The sequence below is a fragment of the Haliotis rubra genome, unplaced genomic scaffold, assembly GCF_003918875.1.
Source record: "Haliotis rubra isolate DU_JTF1 unplaced genomic scaffold, ASM391887v1 Scf704, whole genome shotgun sequence".
In the NCBI taxonomy this organism is placed as follows: domain Eukaryota; kingdom Metazoa; phylum Mollusca; class Gastropoda; order Lepetellida; family Haliotidae; genus Haliotis; species Haliotis rubra.
Window position 1 is genome coordinate 441,704 of NW_025767418.1, and position 23,203 is coordinate 464,906.

A 23,203-nucleotide genomic window follows, 5' to 3' on the forward strand; every position below is an offset into this window, starting at 1 on the left:
TGTCGCCATGTGTCATATGGTATTAATGTGGACGTTACATTGACGAGCGACGTCACGATGCGAGCATTCACTTTCTGCCATTGCTGCTTGTTGTGGCATGATCTAAACTATGCGCTTGTTGCAATCCGAATGACGTAGACTTTTGCTGAGAGCATTTAAAGCGGTCCCGAATTTTCGTTTTTTCTTCAGTGATAATTTCATGAATCCGTGCCATGATTTGTAAATGCATGTTGTTTGAGGCACTTTATTTGGTCCTTCACACCAAATGGAATCGATTTTACATGATAGCCGCACTTGATATTCTGTTGCACTCATGTTTCGTATTTCCCGTTGAGTATGAAAGGCAATATCTCTGTGTCATAAATAGTATCCACAGAAAACAAACTATACAGGCACATCTGATACGAATTGGTCAGCATATCTCGAAACAAAGCCATGCCTACTCAGCGAGATCAAATAAGACTAGATAAAGCAAAAGATCAAATGTTTTCCTTATTTGATGAGATTGCTTTCATTCCTCGATAACGGGGTTTAGTCACAACGACATGACCCTCCTGAAGGTGAGCATCGCCGTGGTGCTGCCTCTGGTGGTGGACTGTGTGTGTGAACCCGGGCTTCAGGCCTGTGAGTGGGAGTCTTGGGGTGTGTGGAGCTCCTGCTCAAGAACATGTGCTGGGCTGAGAACCAGAACACGGAAGATGTGCTGTGGAGTTCATTTTCCAGACTGTATCGGTATATGTCGCCGACCCAACACGTCTGTGGAGACGGAGCCATGTGCGACACACTGTCCCAATGGTGGAAGGTACATTGATGGCTACTGTCACTGTCCTCCTCTCAGATATCGAGTTTGTTGTGAACGAGGTGAGAGTTATAGGTTAATAATCAGGTTTTCGATTTACCATGAAGTTTGTTTCTCATGTCACCAAGCACTGCTTATTACTAACATGTATTTTCAATGAATGATTTGCAACATTACGTTTATTATGTGTGCCAGTCAGCATCTGTTTGTTTTAGATGAAATGTCAATGATGAAGTTGTGGTAAGTCACACAGAATAATCATATTAAAAATGCCGCTCTTGATCATGTAATTAACGTTACTGTCATAGTAATCTACGTTACTGAAATGAACGTAAACAAAATCAATTTGCATAAATTGATGATCAACTTACTATACATAGGCCATTATACAACTTGAACACAAATCTTGTAATCTACGTTACCGTAACACTACCGTATCTATATAGAAATTGAGAAAAAGTACTGGTGAAATGTTTCTATACTATTACACAGAGTTACATTAATAGATGCAAAAGTGATTAACAGTTTCTGCGTTTCATTCATTATTTAAAGTACAGACAGTACAGAAGCACAGTGACAGTGAAAATACATCCAAACAGTAATCACGTTACCTGCTTAGTTTGATGTAGAATATCAACAATGATAATCCAATTAAAAGTAAACAATCATTTAATGTTTAGAATAGTTCATACCATAACTCTAGACCCTTAAAACTGGCTTATCTATGTTGTAGTAGCGAAACAAAGTATGCTCCTATGGGAATGAGGTCACGTAGATTACACAAACGTCCTTTAGCACCCACCAAAAGTTTAAAGTGTAATAGAAGAACAGTAATTTGTTTGAAAGTTTGAAAGAAACGTATTGAAAAGGTTTGCTCTATGGCGATGCTAAAAAGTGTAAGCAGAGCTGTACAATTTGTATACCTGTTTATTTCATGACATGTTTACAGACGAGACGGCTGCGTCTGGTGACTGTGCCCGACACTGCACGTGGGCCAACTGGTTGTCATGGGGAGACTGCAGCACAGACTGTGGCTGTGGAACACGAATCAGGAAAAGGTGGCTTTGTGGTCGAACAGGACTCAGCTGGTCTGAGCGTATAGAGGATTGCAACTTCCGGGACAAAAACAGTACTGACGAGAGAGTCTGCACTAAACAGTGCACCAGGAATGGTAAGGGGTAAGGCCATAGGCTGAAACAGTTATACTGCTACGGTTACTTTACATCCTGAGCGTTTGTCATATCAGGTCGAATTGTTGATTTGTTGAAACTTTATGTTAACAATAATTTAAGGTTGTTTGTCCATGCATTGTTACCTTCTTGTACTGTTCCAACTTCTAAATGCCTTTTAAACAAGTTAATGCAAAGACCGTCAGACAGTGAGAGGTAAATACCATCTAGTCAGTGTGTTGTAAGTGAGAACTGTGAGATGTACATGGTCACGATCTAAATGAACATTTGGTCGAAACCTACCAGAAAGCCACACCGCAAAGGAAATATGTAGTAGACAGTGCGAGAGAAATGGTATAGCAGTGATCAAAAGTTTACCACAGTCAAGCACGTTCCTGCTACAATTCACCATCTCGCGTCAATTTGTGCAATTTGCTTAAAGTTTATCCCTTCCATCACTAATATGCGAGGTCCCATGCTTGTCGTAAGAGTCGACTAATAGGATCGGGGTCGCTGACTTGGTTGACTCGTCAACACGCAATAATGACATTAACAATAGTATGGGAATATTGACAAACGTAATCAGTGCATTTAATAAAGTGAAACGACAAAACCCTTTCCACATCCATAAGAAATCTCGAATATACAATTGTGACTATGTTTTGAGCATATATTTGTTTCAGCAGTATTACAGCTGTATGACGTTGTTGTAAACCAATAACAAATGAAACATATCAATTCCAAGAATATATATCTTCACGTAGACCAGAGTCAGACTTGTCAACTTTGTTCCTGGAACAACTGGCAACCATGGAGCAGTTGTAGCCAGACATGTGGAGGAGGACAAAGGTCAAGGTCACGGTCACCTTGTTGCTGTGAAGGCCAATCCAATAAGGACTGTCAGTTTGACTGCCGGTTGTGGGAGAACGACTCAGTTCAAACCGAGAACTGCAGTGAAATTTGTTTCAACAACGGAAGCTTCTCAAGCAGCATCTGCCACTGTGGACAAGGCTATTCTGGATCTGCCGCCACAGACGCTGCAACAGCTCGCCGTTGCACTGCAGGAGGAGTGGAGAGCCATTCCCCAGGAAAGAATCCGGCGTCTTATCCGTTCTTGTCCAAGGAGATGCCGTGCAGTGATTGCAGCGCGTGGTGCTCATACGAGATACTGAGAAAGACGCCCCCCCTGGTGACCAACTGGTGTCTGTGAGATGACTTTTGAAATGACAATTTTAAACATGCCCATCTGGGTTATTATTCTGCCAAATTTCAGACTTCTGTCTTAAATAATAAAAATGCCGTGTCGTCCTAAAACTTCAGATCAAAATCTCTAAAATACAGGGGTTGCGTTTCTTTTTTGACAGAGTTTATTTCTTTATATTCGTAGGCTGTTTTGATTTTCATTTACTTTAGCTAGTTATTGATATCCATCCACCACATTTGTGTGTCAATACTGTTTTGGAATTTGCTTTGAAATGTGACTTTGATATGTGACTTTGAAATGTGACTTTGATTTGTGACTTTGAAATGTGACTTCAGGATCTGTTTCACATGGTTGTCGTAAAAGCTATTCACAATTCACCATCGATATTAATCTCTGTTACACGTGCTAATGCATTAAAAAATGTATCGTACAACATCTCAGTTTTATTGTATCCGTTTATGAAGACAAGAACACTATCTGTGGGGCACTGTTAACAATAGTTTTGGGTATTTTTGTTTCATTTTTATCAACTATTATTATGCATACATTTCTGAGAATTAAACTTCTTTCATTCCTTAAACACGTGGATTGTCTCATTTGTTCGGGAATCACAGATGTATGGACAACACAGGCAACTTATATAGGTATGATATGTTTGCTTGTTTGACAGTACAGACCGTGATATTGTTTCAGAACAAAACATATTTTCGCATTATTCATCTTAGGGTTTTTTCATCTAAACTAGGCTTAAACGAGAACAAACAAGTTGTTTGCTAGACTACAACTGTATCTGGAGAGGAAGTGAGAGCATGTGTTTGGACAGTTTAGTTGTAGATCCGGGTTTGAATTGGTCTTCAGCAACCCATGCTTGTCGTAAAAGTCGACTAACCGGATTGGGTGGTCGTATCCAAATTGCATAGATTGATGTTCATGCTGTTGATCACTCGATGGTCGGGTCACGACTCGATTATTTGCAGACCGCCGCCACGTAGCTGTAATATTGCTTAGTGCCACAACAGTTTGCGTAAAAGTAAAGATAACGGTATTTACAACACTGTCCATAACACTCGTTCTCTTTCTGTCCTGCTCTGTTAATGAAAACTAATAATACAAGTAACATTTGCAAACTTGGTATGAATATCCACCCTGTTCTTGCATTTAGAAAACTGTACACATTGTGATTGCATGGCATTATCGTTATCTGACTTTGTACTATAGCCCTGTGGCCTCTTCTACCAAATCAGCGAGCCTGACCACCCGATTCCGTTAGTCACCTGTAACAACAAGCATTGTTGGCTGAAGACCAATTCTTACCCGGATCTTCATGCAACATAAGAGAACTGTTCTTAGCCACAGTGCTCGATAGGGTCCGTGTAGCTGTATAGTAATTCAAATAGGGATATCAAAAAGAGTATGAGAATATTCAGTTCCCCGAATCCCCATCACTGTAGATTGTAAACACTCAACACTGACTCAGGAAACAAATGTTGACATGACTCTATGCCATTGACTCACAGGTACCTCACACCCCGTTGTCAATAGTCGTATTTAGTAGTCGGTGTGGAATGGTATTGTCATAGAAACGAGTCATAGCATACGACGTTGCAACATTTGTATAAAATTACTTTGCCTAGCCATTTGTGTTGAGGATTTAATATTGCCTCAATGATTACGCAATACACAACACAAATATTCACAGATAGTTTATATCATCATGTTGTAACAAAGAGGTTAACGACAGACTTTCCTTGTATATAGTACTTCCTTGTTTCGATAGATATGGGTATTTTCCTCATCGCTGTGAAGTTACTGACACGTGTCCAGGCTACAGAACGGCCAGAAGCAAGTGTATTTATGAGTTCGCCAGCAGTTACAAACATCCGATGCAAAGGGTAGGATAGAACACACAAGCTGATAACAGGTCTTGGGGACTGTTTTAAACATTTAAGCACTTTGAATCAAGCCCTTGGCCCAAACTGATCTTTTTGGATGTAGATCTATACGTTATATGAAGTTAAAACAGATATGACTAGCTCTGTGCTAAGACGTCAGAAAACTGTCATACGAATATTTCACATTTGTATGAGACAAAGTGAGCTAATGCTTTTCAAATCAAAACAACTATTTCCACTTTAAACGAAACCGAGAATAACTTCGTTTCTTCATTTTTACATATTTTTGTTATAACAGATCCTAATTCAGTAGAATTCAGCCTCCAAAAGTAATGATGTCACATTTACAACAGTAGGTGTTTACATGATGTAATGCATATAGCACAAAATAAAACCGATTGAGACATCAAGGGTTTGGTGGCTTTCATAGTCAACCCTATTACGAAAGTGATTTGTGTTCATAAAGGTTGAAAAGGAAATGCCCTAAAGTCTATCATGTTCACGATATATACATAAATAAAAGTGTCAAACATGTGCTGTAATTTGACAAAATACTGAGAAGCATGTTCTAAAAATTAAAAATAAAGTGTAGAGTACCGAATCCTCCCGACATATCTACATGCTTCAAGTGTTCAAAACAATCAACTTATGCAAAATACACGATAGCAACACTGGTTAAGAATAAACTTGGACAGGCGTTCGTGATAAAGCTAAATAACGTTAATATAACGAAAAAGAGTTAGTGAGTATGATTTTACGTCGCTTTAAGCAATATACCAGCAATATCACGGCTGGGCTTCCCGCAGTGAACGTTTTAACCACTAGGTTACACCCACTGCCCAATAAACGAAAACGAAACACAAAAGTAATTTAAACATATGTTGATCAGAGCACGAGTGACACACGATAACAACAACGAGGTTGAAACAGTCCAAAAAGACAAATTGGATAGCATACACAATCCTAAACAAACAGCAAACAAACGGCGTGAGCAAAATGTTTTTCAGGCAGTAGATCATATGAAGGGAAAATGACGGATCATAGATTTCACGGATAGACCGACTAAAGAATGTTAGATTTTAGAACAAAAGATTATGGAAATCATTGATGGAATCTCGGGCGGATTTTGAAGGAAACAAAATTAACTTCTCTGCATCATCTCAAAAACGATTTCCTAAGATGGTAACATTCATCCAACTGCAACGAGAGTCAAGTGTATCTAAGGAAAGAATGATTTCCACACAATTGCTGGTCTTCTTGTAACTTGGGATGTAATGTGAGACGATAAGCAAGATTTAGCTTCCAGAACACTGTCTAAATAGTAAGTCTAAATATAGCAGACCTACTGCAACCCCCACCTAGCTACAATGTTATACACGTGGAACATCGGCATTGTTACCAAGTGAATAACACTGCCACACATCCGTACACTTATCTCGAGTTTGTGGTCTGACCTTCTCTGCCGTGATATTCTGTTGCCGTCACGTGTCACGTTGTATTCATGTGGACGCTACATTGACGTGCGACGTCACGATGCGAGCATTCCCTTAACCCATTATCTGTCATTGTTGCTTGTCGTGACATGATCTAAACTATGCACATGCTACACTCCGAACGAACTAGCCTTTTACAGAGAGCATTTGAAGCAGTCCTGAATATTCTTTGTTACTTCAACAACATTTGTTTTTATTAAATTTATTGGATTTTGTTCACATCAATTTTCATGAATCCATGCTAAGGTTTGTAAATGCAAGTGTTTTAAGGCACGTAATGCTTACCCTTCTGCTAACACCGGGTGTCATCATTCAGTCGTCCGTTCGTGTGATTTGTATGACTCTTTGGACCTTCACATCAAATGGAATCGACTTCTCATGATAGTCAAAACTTGGTAATATGTTTCACTGACTTTTCATATTTTCAGTTGAGGATAAAAGGCAACATATTTGTGTCATAAATAGTATCCACAGAACACTATAAACACAAATCTGATACGAATTAGTCAGCATCACTTGGAAGAAAGCCATGAATATTCAGCGAGATCAAATAGGACTAGATAACGCGAAAGAGAAAATGTTTTCCTCATTTGAGGGAAAGTCTTTTCTGTGCATATAACGAGGTTCAGTTACAATAACGACATGACCCTCCTGAAGGTGAGCATCGCCGTAGTGCTGCCTCTGGTGGTGTACTGTGTGTGTGAACCCAGGCTTCAGGCCTGTGAGTGGGAGTCTTGGGGTGTGTGGAACTCCTGTACCAGAACATGTGCTGGGCTGAGAACCAGAACACGGAAGATGTGCTGTGGAGTTCATGTTCCAGACTGTATCGGTAAATGCCACCGACCCAACACGTCTGTGGAGACAGAGCCATGTGCGACACACTGCCCCAACGGTGGAAGCTACATTGATGGCTACTGTCACTGTCCTCCTCTCAGATATGGAATTTGTTGTGAACGAGGTGAGAGTAATAGGTTAATAATAATCAGCTTTTCGATTTACCATGAAGTTTGTTTCTCATGTCACCATACCCTTTTAGTTACTAACTTACTGTTTTAATGCAGCATTACGTTTATCATGAGTACCAGTCAGCATCTGTTTGATTTAGATGAAATGCCTATGATGTATAATCTATATGACAAATATATTTATCTATATTACGTCTGTGTGTGTCAGCTCCACACGTGGGCCATACCCGCATCGTATCCGGACAACAACGGTTTCAGTGCGACCTCGCGAAAATGCCCATATTTCATCATGTACACAGAATAAGCTCAACATCGTTCATAACTTCTCTTTTCTAGTGCCAACCAATGTACGGAGAACGTGTTTGTTTACCCTGTTCACACTACACAAAGCAGCAGTGAAATATTATTGGGAACACATAACATAAAGTGCTTTAATGCAAATAATCTGAATAGCTATTATCTTGAAAATGTATGCGGTAGCTAATGCAATGTACTAATGCAAAGCAAAGCTAGGACAATGGTTAGTTGAGCTCCAAAAAATGAACATCAGATAAACACAAATGTAGTAGCTACAAGGTCACCCTAACAAACATCCTATTCATGTTTACCAGACGAGTCGACTGCATTTGATGGTGGCTGTGCCCGACACTGCACGTGGACGAACTGGTTGTCATGGGGAAACTGCAGCACAAACTGTGGATGTGGAACTCGAACCAGGAAAAGAGGGCGCTGTTGTCAAAGCGGGTTGAACAGTACTGAGTGTATAGCTGATTGCAACTTCCGGGACAACAGCACTGAAGAGAGAGTCTGCACTAAACACTGCACCGGGAATGGTAAGGGGTGGGGGTCATAGACTGAAACAGTTATACTGTATGTGTCACATAAAATCCTAAGCGTTTGTCATATACAGGTCGAATTATTGATTTATTGAGACCTTAATGTTAACAATAATACAAAGAGGTTGTTTATTCATATATTGTTATCCTTTCTTACTGCTCCAACTTCTAAATGTCTCTCAAACAAGCTAATACAAAGACCACCAGGCATTGAAAGTTAAGGCCATGCTGTCAGTGTGTTGTAAGTGAGAACTGTCATATGTATATGTACATGGTCACGATCTAAAGGAACATTTGGGTGAAACCTTCCAGAAGGCCACACTATTAAGAAATATGTAGTAGACAGTGCCAGAGACATGGTATGGCAGTACTCAAATGGGTACCACAGTCAACCGCGTTCCTGCTACAATTCACCATTTCGCGTCAATTTGTGCAATTTGCTTACAGTTTATCCCTTTTGTCTCTAATATGCGACGTCCCATGCTTGTCGTAAGAGTCGACTAACGGATCGAACTCGCTGACTTGGTTGACTCGACAACAATGACATTAACAATAGTATGGGAATGTTAACAAACGTAATGAGTGCATTTAATGAAGTGAAACGATAAAACCCTTTCCACATCCATAAGAAATCTCTGCTAAATGTCGATTGTACAATTGTGACTATGTCATGAGCATATATACTAGTCAACGAGTCAAAAAAGAAACTACACAAAATATAATTTGAAAACTAATGAATAATTTTTCTCTGATGATACATATATGTATCCGAAATGGGATCCCTATCTTTCGACTCTAGAAAAACGTTAGCAAAACCCACTCAAACCCAGCCATTCGTCGTGCAATGACGTTAGTGCCAAATCAGGTTTTGCACGTGCAGTCGATCACGTGATCTTCGCTTCGAAGTTTTCTTCATATGCACGTGTTTGCATTGGCCTCAAGAATTGAAAAAACACTTTTAAACCACAGTTCTAACGGTACTTGAAATGCCACGATTGTCAAATGTGCAACGTGAACGTGCCGTTGGCATGTTGCAAGCGGGAAGATCAGTTATTGAGCAATGGGATGCAGCCGTCGTACTGTGTATGACTTGCGAGGTCGTCTACAACAAACTGGCACCACTTCTGATCGCCCAAGGTCAGGTCGTCAACGTGTGACGTCACGAGCAGAAGACCTTCAAATCATCCTACGTCACCTACGTGACGGCCGGCTGCCGGCTACACAAACCAGGGCTGAGATGTTTAGAGGTCGACTGTCCTCACAGACCATTCGAAATCAGTTGCGGGCTGTCAATCTTCATTCTCCACGTCCATATCGTGGGCCAATATTGACGCCGTTTCATCAACGTCAACGTTTGCTGTGGGCCAAACGGCACCTCCGATGGACCCAGAGAGACTGGAGTCGAGTCGTCTTTAGCGATGAATCCAGGTTTACCCTCAGATTCGCGGACGGCAGGCATAGAGTCTGGAGACGACGTCGTGAAGGGTATGCTAAATGTTGTGTACAGGAAGTCGACAGATTCGGAGGCGGAAGTTGCATGGTGTGGGGTGCTTTCTGTGGGAACAACCGTTCCAGACTTCTGGTCATCCGTGAAAACCTCACAGCTGCTGCTTACCGCGACCATGTGCTCACCCCTGAACTCGTTCCTTTCATGGCGGCGCATTGCCCCGGTCTACAGTTCCAGCATGATAATGCTCGGCCGCATACCGCGATGTTGACACGAAGTTTCCTTCAAAACGCTGTTCCCCTGACCTTAATCCAATAGAGCACGTTTGGGATGCACTTGGGAGAAGGCTTCGTGGTCTTACGAACCAACCTCAGAATTTGCAGGAACTTGGCGCTGCCTTGCAAGAGCAATGGCGCAGAATCCCCAACCACTTGTTCACAAGCATCAGGCAGTCGATGAGGAGACGGTGTTTGGCAGTGGTGAATGCGCGGGGCGGCCATACATGATATTGAACTGAGAAATTTCACATTTTTATTCTTGTGACTTGACATTCTGTATACCCATGTTTTGTAACGGCGGTGTAGCCTAATGGAACTGATAATGGCACTGTCAGTGTATCGAGTACATCACACAGATCTCAGCAATGAAATAATAACGATTTCACCATCTTACCATCTCTTGTTCTTTTAGAGTGCCCTGAAGAAAGAATGTGAAGTTTCTTTTTTCACTCAATATATTTGTTTCAGCTGTATGACGTTGTTGTAAACCAATATCAATTCCAAGAATATACTATCTTCACGTAGACCAGAGTCAGACTTGCCAACTTTGTTCCTGGAACGCCTGGCAACCATGGAGCAGTTGTAGCCAGACATGTGGAGGAGGACAAAGGTCAAGGTCACGGTCACCTTGCTGCTGTGAAGGCCAATCCAATAAGGACTGTCTGTTTGACTGCCGGTTGTCGGAGAACGACTCAGTTCAAACCGAGAACTGCAGTGAAATTTGCTTCAACAACGGAAGCTTCTCAAGCAGCATCTGCCACTGTGGACAAGGCTATTCTGGATCTTGCTGCACTGAGGGTAGGATGCTTCTTTATGTGTTGATTGCTGAGTATGGCGCGACACCTGATCATACCGTTAATGACACAAAGAGCATCCTAGATGTGTACCCGTGAAGCTCCGGGTTAGAATTGGCCTTCAGTAACCCATGCTTGTCGTAAGAGGCGACTGTCGGGATCGGGTGGTCAGGGATGCTGACATGGTTGACACATGTCATCGGTTCCCAATTGTTCAGATCGATGCTCATACTGTTGATCACTGGATTGTCTGGTTGAGACCCGATTATTTACGGACCGCCGCCATAAAGCTGGAATATTGCTGAATGCGTCGTAAAACTAATCTCACTCACTCTTAGATGTGTACGTAGTACACGAATGGTTGTCATTGATATAGAATGAACTCCGGCTGTGTCCTAAACCACACAAGGGCAAGGAACAGCCAGAATACACTTCTTTCATAGTGCTCATGTCGAAGGTCTTCTTCGCCTCGAGGGCTATAAATAGAATTCGTATCCCTTCATTATGGCTTTCTATTTATAGAATTTTGAATGAAACCTTTCTAATTTCATTTCAGAGGTAACTGATGGCAAGTGTACAAAATGCGCCTTGGGGATGTGGGGACGGTGGGGACCTTGCAATGACTCCAAGAACGGGGAGGTAACGAGAAGGAGATCCCTCTGCTGTCGTGTGGGACAGAAGGAGAACGAGTGTTACGCCCAGTGTAAGCGAGAGAGACATGAAACCGTCGACGTGAAACAATGTGACCTGTTTATAGTGAAAGGTAAGTCAACTGTGAAACAGTTTAATATAATAACGATGAACTCCATCACTCTTATCATGGTCGTGTCAGATGGTATAAGGGGTGGTGGGGTAGCCTAATGGTTAAAGCGTCCGCTTGTCACGCTGAAGACCAGGGTTCGATTCCCCACATGGATACAATGCGTGAAGCGCATTTCACGTTATCCTTGCCGTTTTATTACCGGAATATTGCTAAAAGCGGCATAAACCCATACTCACTCACTCAGATGACACAATTGTCGTGTCGGACACAGTCTTAGTATATACCATATATGTTCCGTTCTACTATTCCAGAACAGAGTCAACATCGATCATCTGAAGTTCCTGAAAGACATTTTAATGTTGGACGAACACTGTATACTTCAGGATGTAGTGGCATTTTATTTAATGCGATGCATATATTGGTTAACATTTTCAGATTCAACCCAACTTCACTTTATGTACACCATCATCGCCTCTGTCGCATCCGTTGTCTTCACGTCGCTTGTCTGGTGGGTATATATGATTCTGAAATGTGTACCTTTCCGAGTGAGTGAGTGAAAAGTATATGTCCATTGTACGATTCCGACTACTGTCATGTGTGTGAGTGAGGGAGGGAGAGAGGGAGAGAGAGAAGGGGGACGGGTCAAGGAGGGAGTGGGCTCCACACATTGTTCCCATGTACCCATCTGACTTAATATTATTCAATTCGAATATGTACTTAATGAATCTAACAATGCCAAAAAATTCAAAAGATCCCACGGGCATAAGAAATGTGTATGTCTATTGTACGATTTTGACTAAATCGTAATCGTAAGCCTTGTTTATTGACTGATATACATAAAGTCAGCTGCGCCAGAGGCTGTAGTTAACGCAAAACCTCACAACTCATTTCAATCCCGACAAAGCCTCCAAGTCTACAAATACAGATACAGATACAGAGCGTCCTACTGACGAAAAGACAATACAAGGCAATATCTCAATGTAAAGTAAAATATAAGAGATGCTGCTTTAGATAATACGAATATTCTTATTTTAGGACTGCTGCTTATTGCATGAGGAACAGGAAGTGCAGGGGGCCACCAGACCAGCAGGGGTCATGTGATGTCAACAGTCCAGCTGAAATGCACACCTTTACCAGTCTACAAGCTGATCGGAGAGACGGAGCTCGTAACGTCAACCAGAATACATGCTGTGACAGTGATGCATGTGAGTCCGGGTATGAAATACCACAAGACCTGTTTATGTAATGCGCCCATGTTGGTGTCCCCTGCCGTGACATAGTTTGGATGTTGCTAAAGGCGACGTAAATCTCAACTCGCTCACTCACTCACTTTTATGTAATACCGACTATTTTTTCGGTTAAACGTTCGGTTATAACTTGTTAAACATTTATCAATGAGAACACGGCTCGCATCAGAACATGGAGGTTTTGAAGGTTTTCGCCGCCGTTGTTCAAATCCCAATTGCGTACATCGATGCTCATGATGTTGCTCATTGGAATGTCTGGTCAAGATTCGATTATAAACAGACCGCCGCCTATAGCTGGAATATTGCTGAGTGTGGCGTTAAACAAGCAACAGACCATTTTCCGAAAGAAATCTCTGCTAAAAGCAGGACGTGTCGTGTCCGACAGTGTCTTGAGCCACACGTTGGCATGAGGTAGCCAGAATGAACTTCTGTCATAGCACACATGTGGAAGTCTTCTTCGCCTCAAGGGTTATGTTGTCTCAATACAGATTGTGTCAATGTGTTTGTCATGTTTTCGTTTTGGGTAAGATAATAGTACCAAAAGGAAGTTCAGTGGTTAGATATAATTATTGTGGACCTTTCTTGACACCGAACCACGTGGAAGTTCATAGATGATGTTTAGCACTTCAGAATGCTTTGGGACGATACATATGCATTGTTAGGAACAAACAGTGTAATTTTGGGGTAGTTGCGAGGTAAGTACTATGAATCGTTTTCAAAGGGAGGCTACTCTAGTCTGTGCAACTTCGTGTGTGTTTAGACTGTCCGATCAAATTTGTATCGTAACATGACTACAAAATAAAGACCGCAGCGAAACGCTTTTTGAGCTGGTTTTAATTCGGAAATCCTCCACGCCACTACGGTCTTTGACTGCAAGCAAAAAACAAATGTGAACTGTCTGGCTGTCGTGTCATTACGTTATGGGTGTATTTACAAAAGCGAGACCACAGCGAGGAATGAGCGAGTGAGTATGGTTTTACGCCGCTTTAGCAATATCCAAGCAACATCAAGGCGGTGGACACCAGAAATTGGCTTTGCACATTGCGCTCAAGTGGGGAATCGAACTCGGATCTTCCATGTCACGAGCAAACGCTTTAACCTCTATGCTACCCCACCATCCAGGAAGGAAGGGAAATAGTTTAAACACATTCTTACGCGAAAAGTAAGATAAACTAAACCCTTCAGTCGTAGCATTACATTTAAATCACGAATAATGTTAAAACAAAGTTAATCAAAATAAGGTGATTAAGATTTAAGTACCATACTATCGTTGAAATATTTTATAATTTTTATCTTCTGAGATTCGTTTCGATATTTCTGTAAATATAGATATAGAGCAACCTTCCTAAATTCTATTAAGAATGAAAGTTAATCTTTCAGACACGGAATTTTGAGACACATGTGCGGGACTGCAGCAAGTTATCTATCTTCGTTTTATAGATGTCTTTGTTAACTCGATTTACGATTTGTCTTTTGCATTTGTTATGTTGTTAAGCATGCCTACTTGTTATATAAGTAATGAATTGTCTTGACCTTATCAATGTATACAGCTTGTTCAGCTTGACCTGAGCTACTCTACATATGCATGACCCAGGAGGTCATATGGCACAAACGGTAAGTCGAGTTAACCTGATTAAATAGGGGAGCAGAGAATGTTAAACGACGACCTTGTCTCGGCTGTTCGGACTTGTTGACACCTGACAGAGGTGCACCCCTTCACAATTATAGACCCAACCAGCTTTGACACGGTCACGCAAAGCATTAGTATTCACTTGATCAGGTCAAGCTGAACAAGCTGTAGGTTGTTGCTGTTCTTGTTTCCCACTTGTGCGCTTGTAATCAGCGCATATCAAACACCATGTTCAAACCAATTAGGGACCAACCATTTTCTCTTCCTCCCACAGAGGTTTTATTACCCCAAAACACCTTTTATTTCAGCACCAATAAAATGTCCAGTGCACGTTCCGTTTTGAAAATAAACCCCGAAATCTTATTATTTCTCTTAGAGACAATGCATAGATATGTGATCAAGTACAGTGTAAACAAAATAAGAATAATATACCAATAATGATAACGTGACACAGAAGATAAAGCGTGTATAATGAATAGACATTTTCTTCAGAGACAAGCCGGAAGTCAAGAAGCGTTTGTGCATAATATGTCCTTCATTGTTTCTTACAAAGTTTCGAGGCTGTTTTTGTGTGTCTATTTTGAGGATTCTGCCAAGAACGGGCACACAGATCCATAAAATGTCATTGTAAATAATGAACAGGTTGTTATCAAAACAATTGTATTCGCTTTCACTGATCTTTTAACTAACAATTGTAACAAAAACATCAGTGACAATTCCGAAAGCCAATTTTCAGTTTGTCTATTTGACTTTGTACTCAACTCGCTACAAATATCCTGTTCAACAGTCACCACATTCACCACATATATTGTTTATAATCTCTGTCATCTTTAGAGGTTTTCTATTAACATGTTAGTTGTTATTATCCACCCGCCACCTTTATGTGTCAATACCTTTTACTTTTGCAATGTGACCCATGCCTTCAGCATCTGTTTCACAGCGTTGATTTATAGGCTGTTTGCCATTCACCATCGATATTTATCTCTGTTACACTTGCCAATGCAATGTATCGTATAACATCACAGTTTTAGTAGTTTCCGTTTATGCAGATTAGAACAATATCTGTTGGGCACTGTTTACAATAGTTTTGGGTATTTGTGTTTCATTTTTATCAACTATTATCATGCTTACATTTCTGATAATTAAACTACTTTCATTCCTTAAAAACGTTGGTTTTCTGATTTGTTCTGGAATCACGGCTGTATGGCCAATGTGTCTCTAAGGAATCAATTGTCTACATTACATATACTTGTCTTTGTGGCAGTTAGGTCATGTAGGCAACATATATAGGTATGATATGTTGGCTTGTTTGACAGTACAGACGGTGATATTGTTTCAGAACAAAACCTATTTTCGCACTATTCATATCAGTTTTCTTTTCATCTAAGCTACGCTTAACTGAGAACAAATACGATGTTTGGTAGACTACAGCTGTGTCTGGAGAGGAAGTGAGAGCGTGTTTTTGGACGACGTTTAGATGTAGATCCGGGTTTGAATCTATATTCAGCAACCCTTGTTTGTCGTAAGAGTCGACTAACCGGATTGGGTGGTCGTGTCCCAATTGCATAGATTGATGCTCATGTTGTTGATCACTCGATGGTCGGGTCACGACTCGATTATTTGCAGACCGACGCCAAATAGCTAGAATATTGCTGAGTGCGGGGTTAAACAACAAACAGTTATAAAACAGTTATTTTACCTGTAGGTCATTTATCCATGGTTAGGGTGGCCTGTATTTTATTTATTCATGGGTGTATTTGTTTCTCTCATTGTGAAAGATTAGATTCAGTTTGAAGACAGGTGTCACGTGAGAAAGTCAAAAGTGAAATCAGATATTTACACGTAATATATAGTTTATATTGTTTGTATCCCACACCAGTTTGATTACAGGAAATGCTAAAATAAAACCCTACTGTCGATTATCAGCCAAAACTGTTTGCGTAAAAGGCAAGATAGCGGTATTTGCAACACTGTACATAACACTTCTGTTCTGTTAATGAACACTAATAATACAGTTGATATTTGCAAACTGGGTATGTATATTCACCCTGCGTTTGCATACAGAAAACACCGTCTGTACACAGTGTGACTGTATGCCATTATTGTCATCTGACTTTATACTATAGCCCTGTGGCTTCTTCAGTGCTGGAATAAAAGCGACTTGACATGTACCAAGTCAGCGAGCCTGACCACCCGATTTCCGTTAGTCACCTGTTACGACAAGCATGGTTGGCTGAAAACGAATTCTAACCCGGATCTTCATGCATACATGTTAGAGGACTTTCCACAGTGCCAGATAGAGTGAGTGAGTGAGTTTAGGTTTACGCCGCACTGAGCAATATTCAAGCTATATGGCGGAGGTCTGAAAATAGTCAAGTCTGGACCAGACAATCCAGTGATCAACAGCATGAGCATCGATCTGCACAATTGGGAACCGACGACATGTGTCAACCAAGTCAGCGAGCCTGACCACCCGATCTCGTTAGTCGCCTCTTACGACAGGCATGGGTTACTGGGAGGTTCATTCTAACCCGGACCTTCAGATAGAGTCCCTGTAGTTATATCTTTGTTCAAAAAAGGGATATCGAAAACATTGGAAACACATTCATTGACCCGAAATACCCATCACTGCAGTTTGTAAACACTCAACGCTGATCCAGGAAACAAATGTTGAAAGCATGACTATATATGTCATTGGCTCAAAGGTACCTCACAACCATTGTCAATAGTCGTATTTAGCAGTCGGTTTGGAATGGTATTGTCATAGAAACGAGTCATAGCATACGACGTTGCAACATTTGTTTAAAATTTCTTTGCCTTGCCGTTTGAGTTGAGGATATAATATTTCTTCAACGATACGTATTGCAGTGTACATCACACAAATATTCACAGATAGTTTATATCGTCATATTGTAACAAAGAGGTTAAGGACTGTACTTTCTTGTATATAGTACCTTCCTGTTTCGATAGATATGGGTATTTTCCTCATCGCTGTGAAGTTATTGACACATGTCAAGGCTACAGAACGGCCAGGAGCAAGTATATTTATGAGTATGCCAGTAGTTAAAAACATCCGATGCATAGGGTAGGATAGAGCACACAGGCTGATAACAGGCATTGGGGACTATTTTAAACATTTAAGCACTTTGAATTAAGCCCTTGGCCCAAACTGATGTGTGTTTTTATGTAGATGTACATTATACAAAGGTAGAATACATGTTTTGATTACCTCTGTGGCTAAGTCGTCAGACAACTTTTTTACGAGTGTATCACATTTGTATGGGACAAACTGAGGTAAGGGTTCCCAAATCAAAACGACTATTTCCACTTCAAACGAAAACGAAAATAACTCCGTTTCCTAACTTCATTTTTACATCTTCTTGTCATATGCCAGATCCTAACTCAGTACAAGGTACTCATCATAACATCCTCCCAAAGAAACGAGGTCACATTTACAACAGTAGATGTATACACGTGCGAGAAATGATTTAATGGATATAGCACAAAATCAAACTGATTTAGACGTCAACGGTTTCATGTCTTTCATAGACCATCCTATTACAAATGTGATTTGTGTTCAAAAAGGCTTCAAAGGAAATGCCCTATACGTATGCATTTGAAGGTCTATCACGGTCGTGATACATACATAATTAAAAGTGTCAAGCATATGCTGTAATTTGACAAAACATTGAGAAACATGTTCTACGATTTAAAAATATAGTGTGGAGTACCGAATCCTACCGACACATCTACGTGCTCTAGGTGTCCAAATTTTTCCCCCTTCGATAATCAACTTACACAACATGCAAGATAGCAACAATGATAAACAATAAACTAGGACAGACGTGAGTGATAAAGTTAAGAAATAACTTTAATAAACGAAAAAGAGTTGGTGAGAATGATTTTACGTCGCTTTTAGCAATATACCAACAATCGGCGAGGGACACCAGAAATTAGATTCCCACAGTGAACGCTTTAACCACTCGGTAAACCCCACTGCCCCATAAACGATAACGAAATGCAGAAAAGTAATTTAAACATCTCTTGATCAGAGCACAAGTGACATACACGATAACAACAACGAGGTTGAAATGGTACAAAAAGACAAATTTGATAGCATACACAATCCTAAACAAAAAGCAACCAAACGGCGTGAACAAAATGTTATTCGCGGCCAGGCAATAGATTATATGAGGGAAAAATCAGGGATCATAGATTTCACAGATGGAATACAGAATGTTAGATTTTAGAACCAAAGATTTTAGGAATCATTGATGGAATCTCGGGCGTATTTTGAAGGAAAGAAACTTTAACTTCTTTGCATCACCTCAAAAGCGAATCCTAAGATGGTAACATTCATCCCACTGCAACAAGAGTCAAGTGTATCTAAGGAAAGAATGATTTCCACACAATTGCTGGTCGTCTTGTAACTTGGGATGTAATGTGAGACGATAAGCAAGATTTAGCTCCCCTCGCGGGTCAGAATATATTGGAAAGGCCCACAGGGTTGTAGTAACCAGTAGTACTTTACAGAACACTGTCTAAACATTAAGTCTAAATATAGCAGACCACTGTAACCCCCGCCTAGCTACAATGCTATAAACGTGGAACATTGGCATTGTTACCCAGTGAACAACACTGCCACACATCCGTACACTTATCTCGAGTTTGTGGTCTGACGTTCTCTGCCGTGATATTCTGTTGCCGTCACGTTCTACGTTGTATTCATGTGGACGCTACATTGACGTGCGACGTCACGATGCGAGCATTCCCTTAACCCATTATCTGTCATTGTTGCTTGTCGTGACATGATCTAAACTATGCACATGCTGCACTCCGAACGAACTAGCCTTTTACAGAGAGCATTTGAAGCAGTCCTGAATATTCTTTGTTACTTCAGCAGCATTTGTTTTTTTAATATTTATTGTGTTTTGTTCACATTAATTTTCATGAATCCATGCTAAGGTTTGTAAATGCATGTGTTGTAAGGCACGTAATGCTTACCCTTCTGCTAACACCCGGTGTCATCATTCAGTTGTCCGTTCGTGTGATTTGTATGACTCTTTTGGACCTTCACAGCAAATGGAATCGACTTCTCATGATAGTCCAAACGTGGTAATCTGTTTCACTGACTTTTCATATTTTCAGTTGAGGATAAAAGGCAACATATCTGTGTTATAAATAGTATCCACAGAACACTATAAACACAAATCTGATACGAATTAGTCAGCCATGCCTATTCAGCGAGACCAGATAAGACTAGATAAAGCGAAAGATAAAATGTTTTCCTTATTTGAGGGAAAGTGTTTTCATTGTCCGATAACGAGGTTCGGTCACAATAACGACATGACCCTCCTGAAGGTGAGCATCGCCGTGGTGCTGCCTCTGGTGGTGGACTGTGTGTGTGAACCCGGGCTTCAGGCCTGTGAGTGGGAGTCTTGGGGTGTGTGGAACTCCTGTACCAGAACATGTGCTGGGCTGAGAACCAGAACACGGAAGATGTGCTGTGGAGTTCATGTTCCAGACTGTATCGGTAAATGTGGCCGACCCAACACGTCTGTGGAGACACAGCCATTTGCGACACACTGCCCCAATGGTGGAAGCTACATTGATGGCTACTGTCACTGTCCTCCTCTCAGATATGGAATTTGTTGTGAACGAGGTGAGAGTTATAGGATAATAATCAGCTTTTCGATTTACCAATGAAGTTTGTTTCTTATGTTACCTAGCCCTGTTACGTCATGTCTGGTCTCTTTGGTCGTGAGATTATAAGGCATCGTAGGCTTGTTTAAGTTGTTATGTGGTGTGAGTAAAGGTCATTGTAGTAAAGATAGTCACTGCTTGTTCATAATTCTCAATAATTACTTTAAGAATGTTTGTCAGTAAATTTCTGAGTGTGTTTTTGTCATATTTGGAACTATTCTTGAATCGAGCTTGTTGGAAAAAGAAGGCGCATCTTCCCGTCATTCATGACAGACCATAAGATTGGATACAGTTTAGGATGGTAGACAACAGACGGAAGACAGCGGCAGCCATGTTTATAGTGGTTGGGGAATAATGGTCGAAATGGTACAAGTTGATGGTAACAAGGTGACAGAACGCACACCGGAGCCGAGTGGCTAATATACATGGGGTGGAGATCCGCTCTGTCACTTGCAGATGTTGGACGGTGATTGTTCATCGACGCCTAGGCCGACGCCACGACTAGCAGCTCAATCCGTCCGACTTCTGTCGATGATCCGGGCCAAAATCCCAGACTGGAGACCGTATCTCCGATTCGTCTATCAGACTGATTATGTCAGTAAGGCTTAATACGTAGGGACATTACGCCACGTTGGGCAACCCACTTACACATGTACAAACGTAAGATCCGTTAGCATTGAGACTTAACGGTTCAGCCCGGAAGATGGGATACACCGAATGTTTGCTGAATACATTAAACAGACAAAGGGGATAGAATTTCGGTGCACTTTGGACATAGATTGAAACAAACAGGTCGTTTGAATACATTAAGTTTGAAAGAAATGAAATGGTTTGATCAATGACAATGCTAAATAGTATAGGCTGGGCTGCAAACGTCCTGTACCGGTATATTTCATGACATGTTTTACAGACGAGACGGCTGCGTCTGGTGACTGTGCCCGACACTGCACGTGGATGAACTGGTTCTCATTGGGAAACTGCAGCACAAACTGTGAATGTGCAACATGAACCACGCAAAGATGGCACAGTTGTCACATAGTGTTGAGCAGTACTGAGTGTACAGCTGCATGCAACTTCCGGGACAAGAGCACTGAAGAGAGAGTCTGCACTAAACAATGCACCCTGAATTGTAAGGGGTGGGGTCATAGACTGAAACAGTTATACTGTATGTGTCTCATAAAATCCTAAGCGTTTGTCATATACAGGTCGAATTATTTATTTTTTGAGACCTTAATGTTAACAATAATACAAAGAGGTTGTTTATTCATATATTGTTATCCTATCTTCCTGCTCCAACTTCTGAAGGTCTCTCAAACAAGCTAATACAAAGACCACCAGGCATTGAAAGTTAAGGTCATGCCATGCCATGTTGTAAGTGAGAGCTGTTATATGTATATATACATGGTCACGATCTCAATGAACATTTGGTTGAAACTTTCCAGAAGGCCACACTATGAAGAAATATGTAGTAGACAGAACGAGAGACATGGTATGGCAGTACTCAAATGGTTACCACAGTCAACCACGTTCCTGCTACAATTCACCATTTCGCGTCAATTTGTACATTTTGCTTACAGTTAATCCCTTCCGTCTCTAATATGCGAGGTCCCATGCTTGTCGTAAGAGTCGACTAATAGGATCGGGGTCGCTGACTTGGTTGTCTGGACAACACGCAACAATAACATTAACAATAGTATGGGAAAATTGACAAACTTAATGAGTGCATTTAATAAAGTGAAACGACAAAACCCGTTCCACATCCATAAGAAATCTCGACTATTACATTGTGACTATGTTATGTGCATATACTTGTTTCAGCAGTATTACAGCTGTATGACGTTGTTGTAAACCAACAACAAATGAAACATATCAATTCCAAGAATATACTATCTTCACGTAGACCAGAGTCAGACTTGCCAACTTTGTTCCTGGAACGCCTGGCAACCTTGGAGCAGTTGTAGCCAGACATGTGGCAGACAAGGTCACGGTCACCTTGTTGCTGTGAAGGCCAAAGCAATAAGGACTGTCTGTTTGACTGCCGGTTGTCGGAGGAAGCCTCATTTCAATCCGAGAACAATCCGAGAAATTTGTTTTAACAACGGAAGCTTCTCAAGCAGCATCTGCCACTGTGGACAAGGCTATTCTGGATCTTGCTGCACTGATGGTAGGATGCTTCTTTATGTGTTGATTGCTGAGTATGGCGCGACACCTGATCATACTGTTAATGCCATAAAGAGCATCCTAGATGTGTACCCGTGAAGCACCGGGTTTGAACGATCCTACAGTAACCCATGCTTGTCGTAAGAGGCGTCTAACGGGATCGGGTTGTCAGGCGCACTGGCTTGGTTGACACATGTCATCGGTTCCCAATTACTCAGATCGATGCTCATACTGATGACCACTGGATTGTCTGGTTCGGACTCGATTATTTACAGATCTCCGCCATAAAGCTGGAATATTGCTGACTGCGGCGTAAAACTAAACTCACTCACTCATGGATGTGTACGTAGTACACGAAAGGTTGTCATTGGAATAGAATGAACTCCGACGGTGTCCTAAACCACACAAGGGTAAGGGACAGCCAGAATATTCCTCTTTCATAGTGCTCATATGGGCTATGAATAGAATTGTATTCTTTCATTATGACTTTCTATTTATTGAATTTTGAATGAAACCTTTCTAATTTCATTTCAGAGGTAACTGATGGCAAGTGTACAAAATGCACCTGGGGGATGTGGGGACGGTGGGGACCTTGCAATGACTCCAAGAACGGGGGAGGTAACGAGAAGGAGATCCCTCTGCTGTCGTATGAGACAAAAGGAGAACGAGTGTTACGTCCAGTGTAAGCGAGAGAGACATGGAACTGTCGACATGAAACAATGTGACCTGTTTATAGTGAAAGGTAGGTCAAATATGAAACAGTTAAATATAATAACGCCAAACGCCGTCAGCCTACATTATCCGTACTTATTAAGGTCGTGTC

General features: G+C 41.1%; 2 protein-coding genes across 2 annotated transcripts; both read left to right on the forward strand.

Annotated features, from left to right (window-relative positions):
- Positions 1-545: 545 nt before the first annotated feature.
- Positions 546-23,066, forward strand: LOC124258967 (A disintegrin and metalloproteinase with thrombospondin motifs adt-2-like). Its single transcript, XM_046693034.1, has 6 exons — positions 546-624; positions 724-861; positions 1,749-1,970; positions 2,733-2,978; positions 10,855-10,881; positions 22,915-23,066. Exons 1-6 carry the CDS (start codon positions 546-548, stop codon positions 23,064-23,066), a joined length of 864 nt encoding a protein of 287 aa, XP_046548990.1.
- LOC124258960 lies at positions 11,466-12,904 on the forward strand. Its single transcript, XM_046693029.1, has 3 exons — positions 11,466-11,640; positions 12,076-12,148; positions 12,676-12,904. The coding sequence occupies exons 1-3, from the start codon at positions 11,472-11,474 to the stop codon at positions 12,884-12,886; spliced, it is 453 nt and encodes a 150-aa protein (XP_046548985.1). The 5' UTR covers positions 11,466-11,471; the 3' UTR covers positions 12,887-12,904.
- Positions 23,067-23,203: the final 137 nt, after the last annotated feature.

Bases quoted from the DNA above. Each gene is read 5' to 3' on its own strand.
- LOC124258967 (XM_046693034.1), top strand. From the start codon at position 546: ATGACCCTCCTGAAGGTGAGCATCGCCGTGGTGCTGCCTCTGGTGGTG. The intron at 625-723 runs GTGAGTGGGAGT...TTCATTTTCCAG, and splicing joins TGAACCCGGGCTTCAGGCCT to ACTGTATCGGTATATGTCGC. The intron at 1,971-2,732 runs GTAAGGGGTAAG...ATCTTCACGTAG, and splicing joins TAAACAGTGCACCAGGAATG to ACCAGAGTCAGACTTGTCAA.
- LOC124258960 (XM_046693029.1), top strand. From the start codon at position 11,472: ATGTGGGGACGGTGGGGACCTTGCAATGACTCCAAGAACGGGGAGGTA. The intron at 11,641-12,075 runs GTAAGTCAACTG...TAACATTTTCAG, and splicing joins TGACCTGTTTATAGTGAAAG to ATTCAACCCAACTTCACTTT. The intron at 12,149-12,675 runs GTGGGTATATAT...TTCTTATTTTAG, and splicing joins GTCTTCACGTCGCTTGTCTG to GACTGCTGCTTATTGCATGA.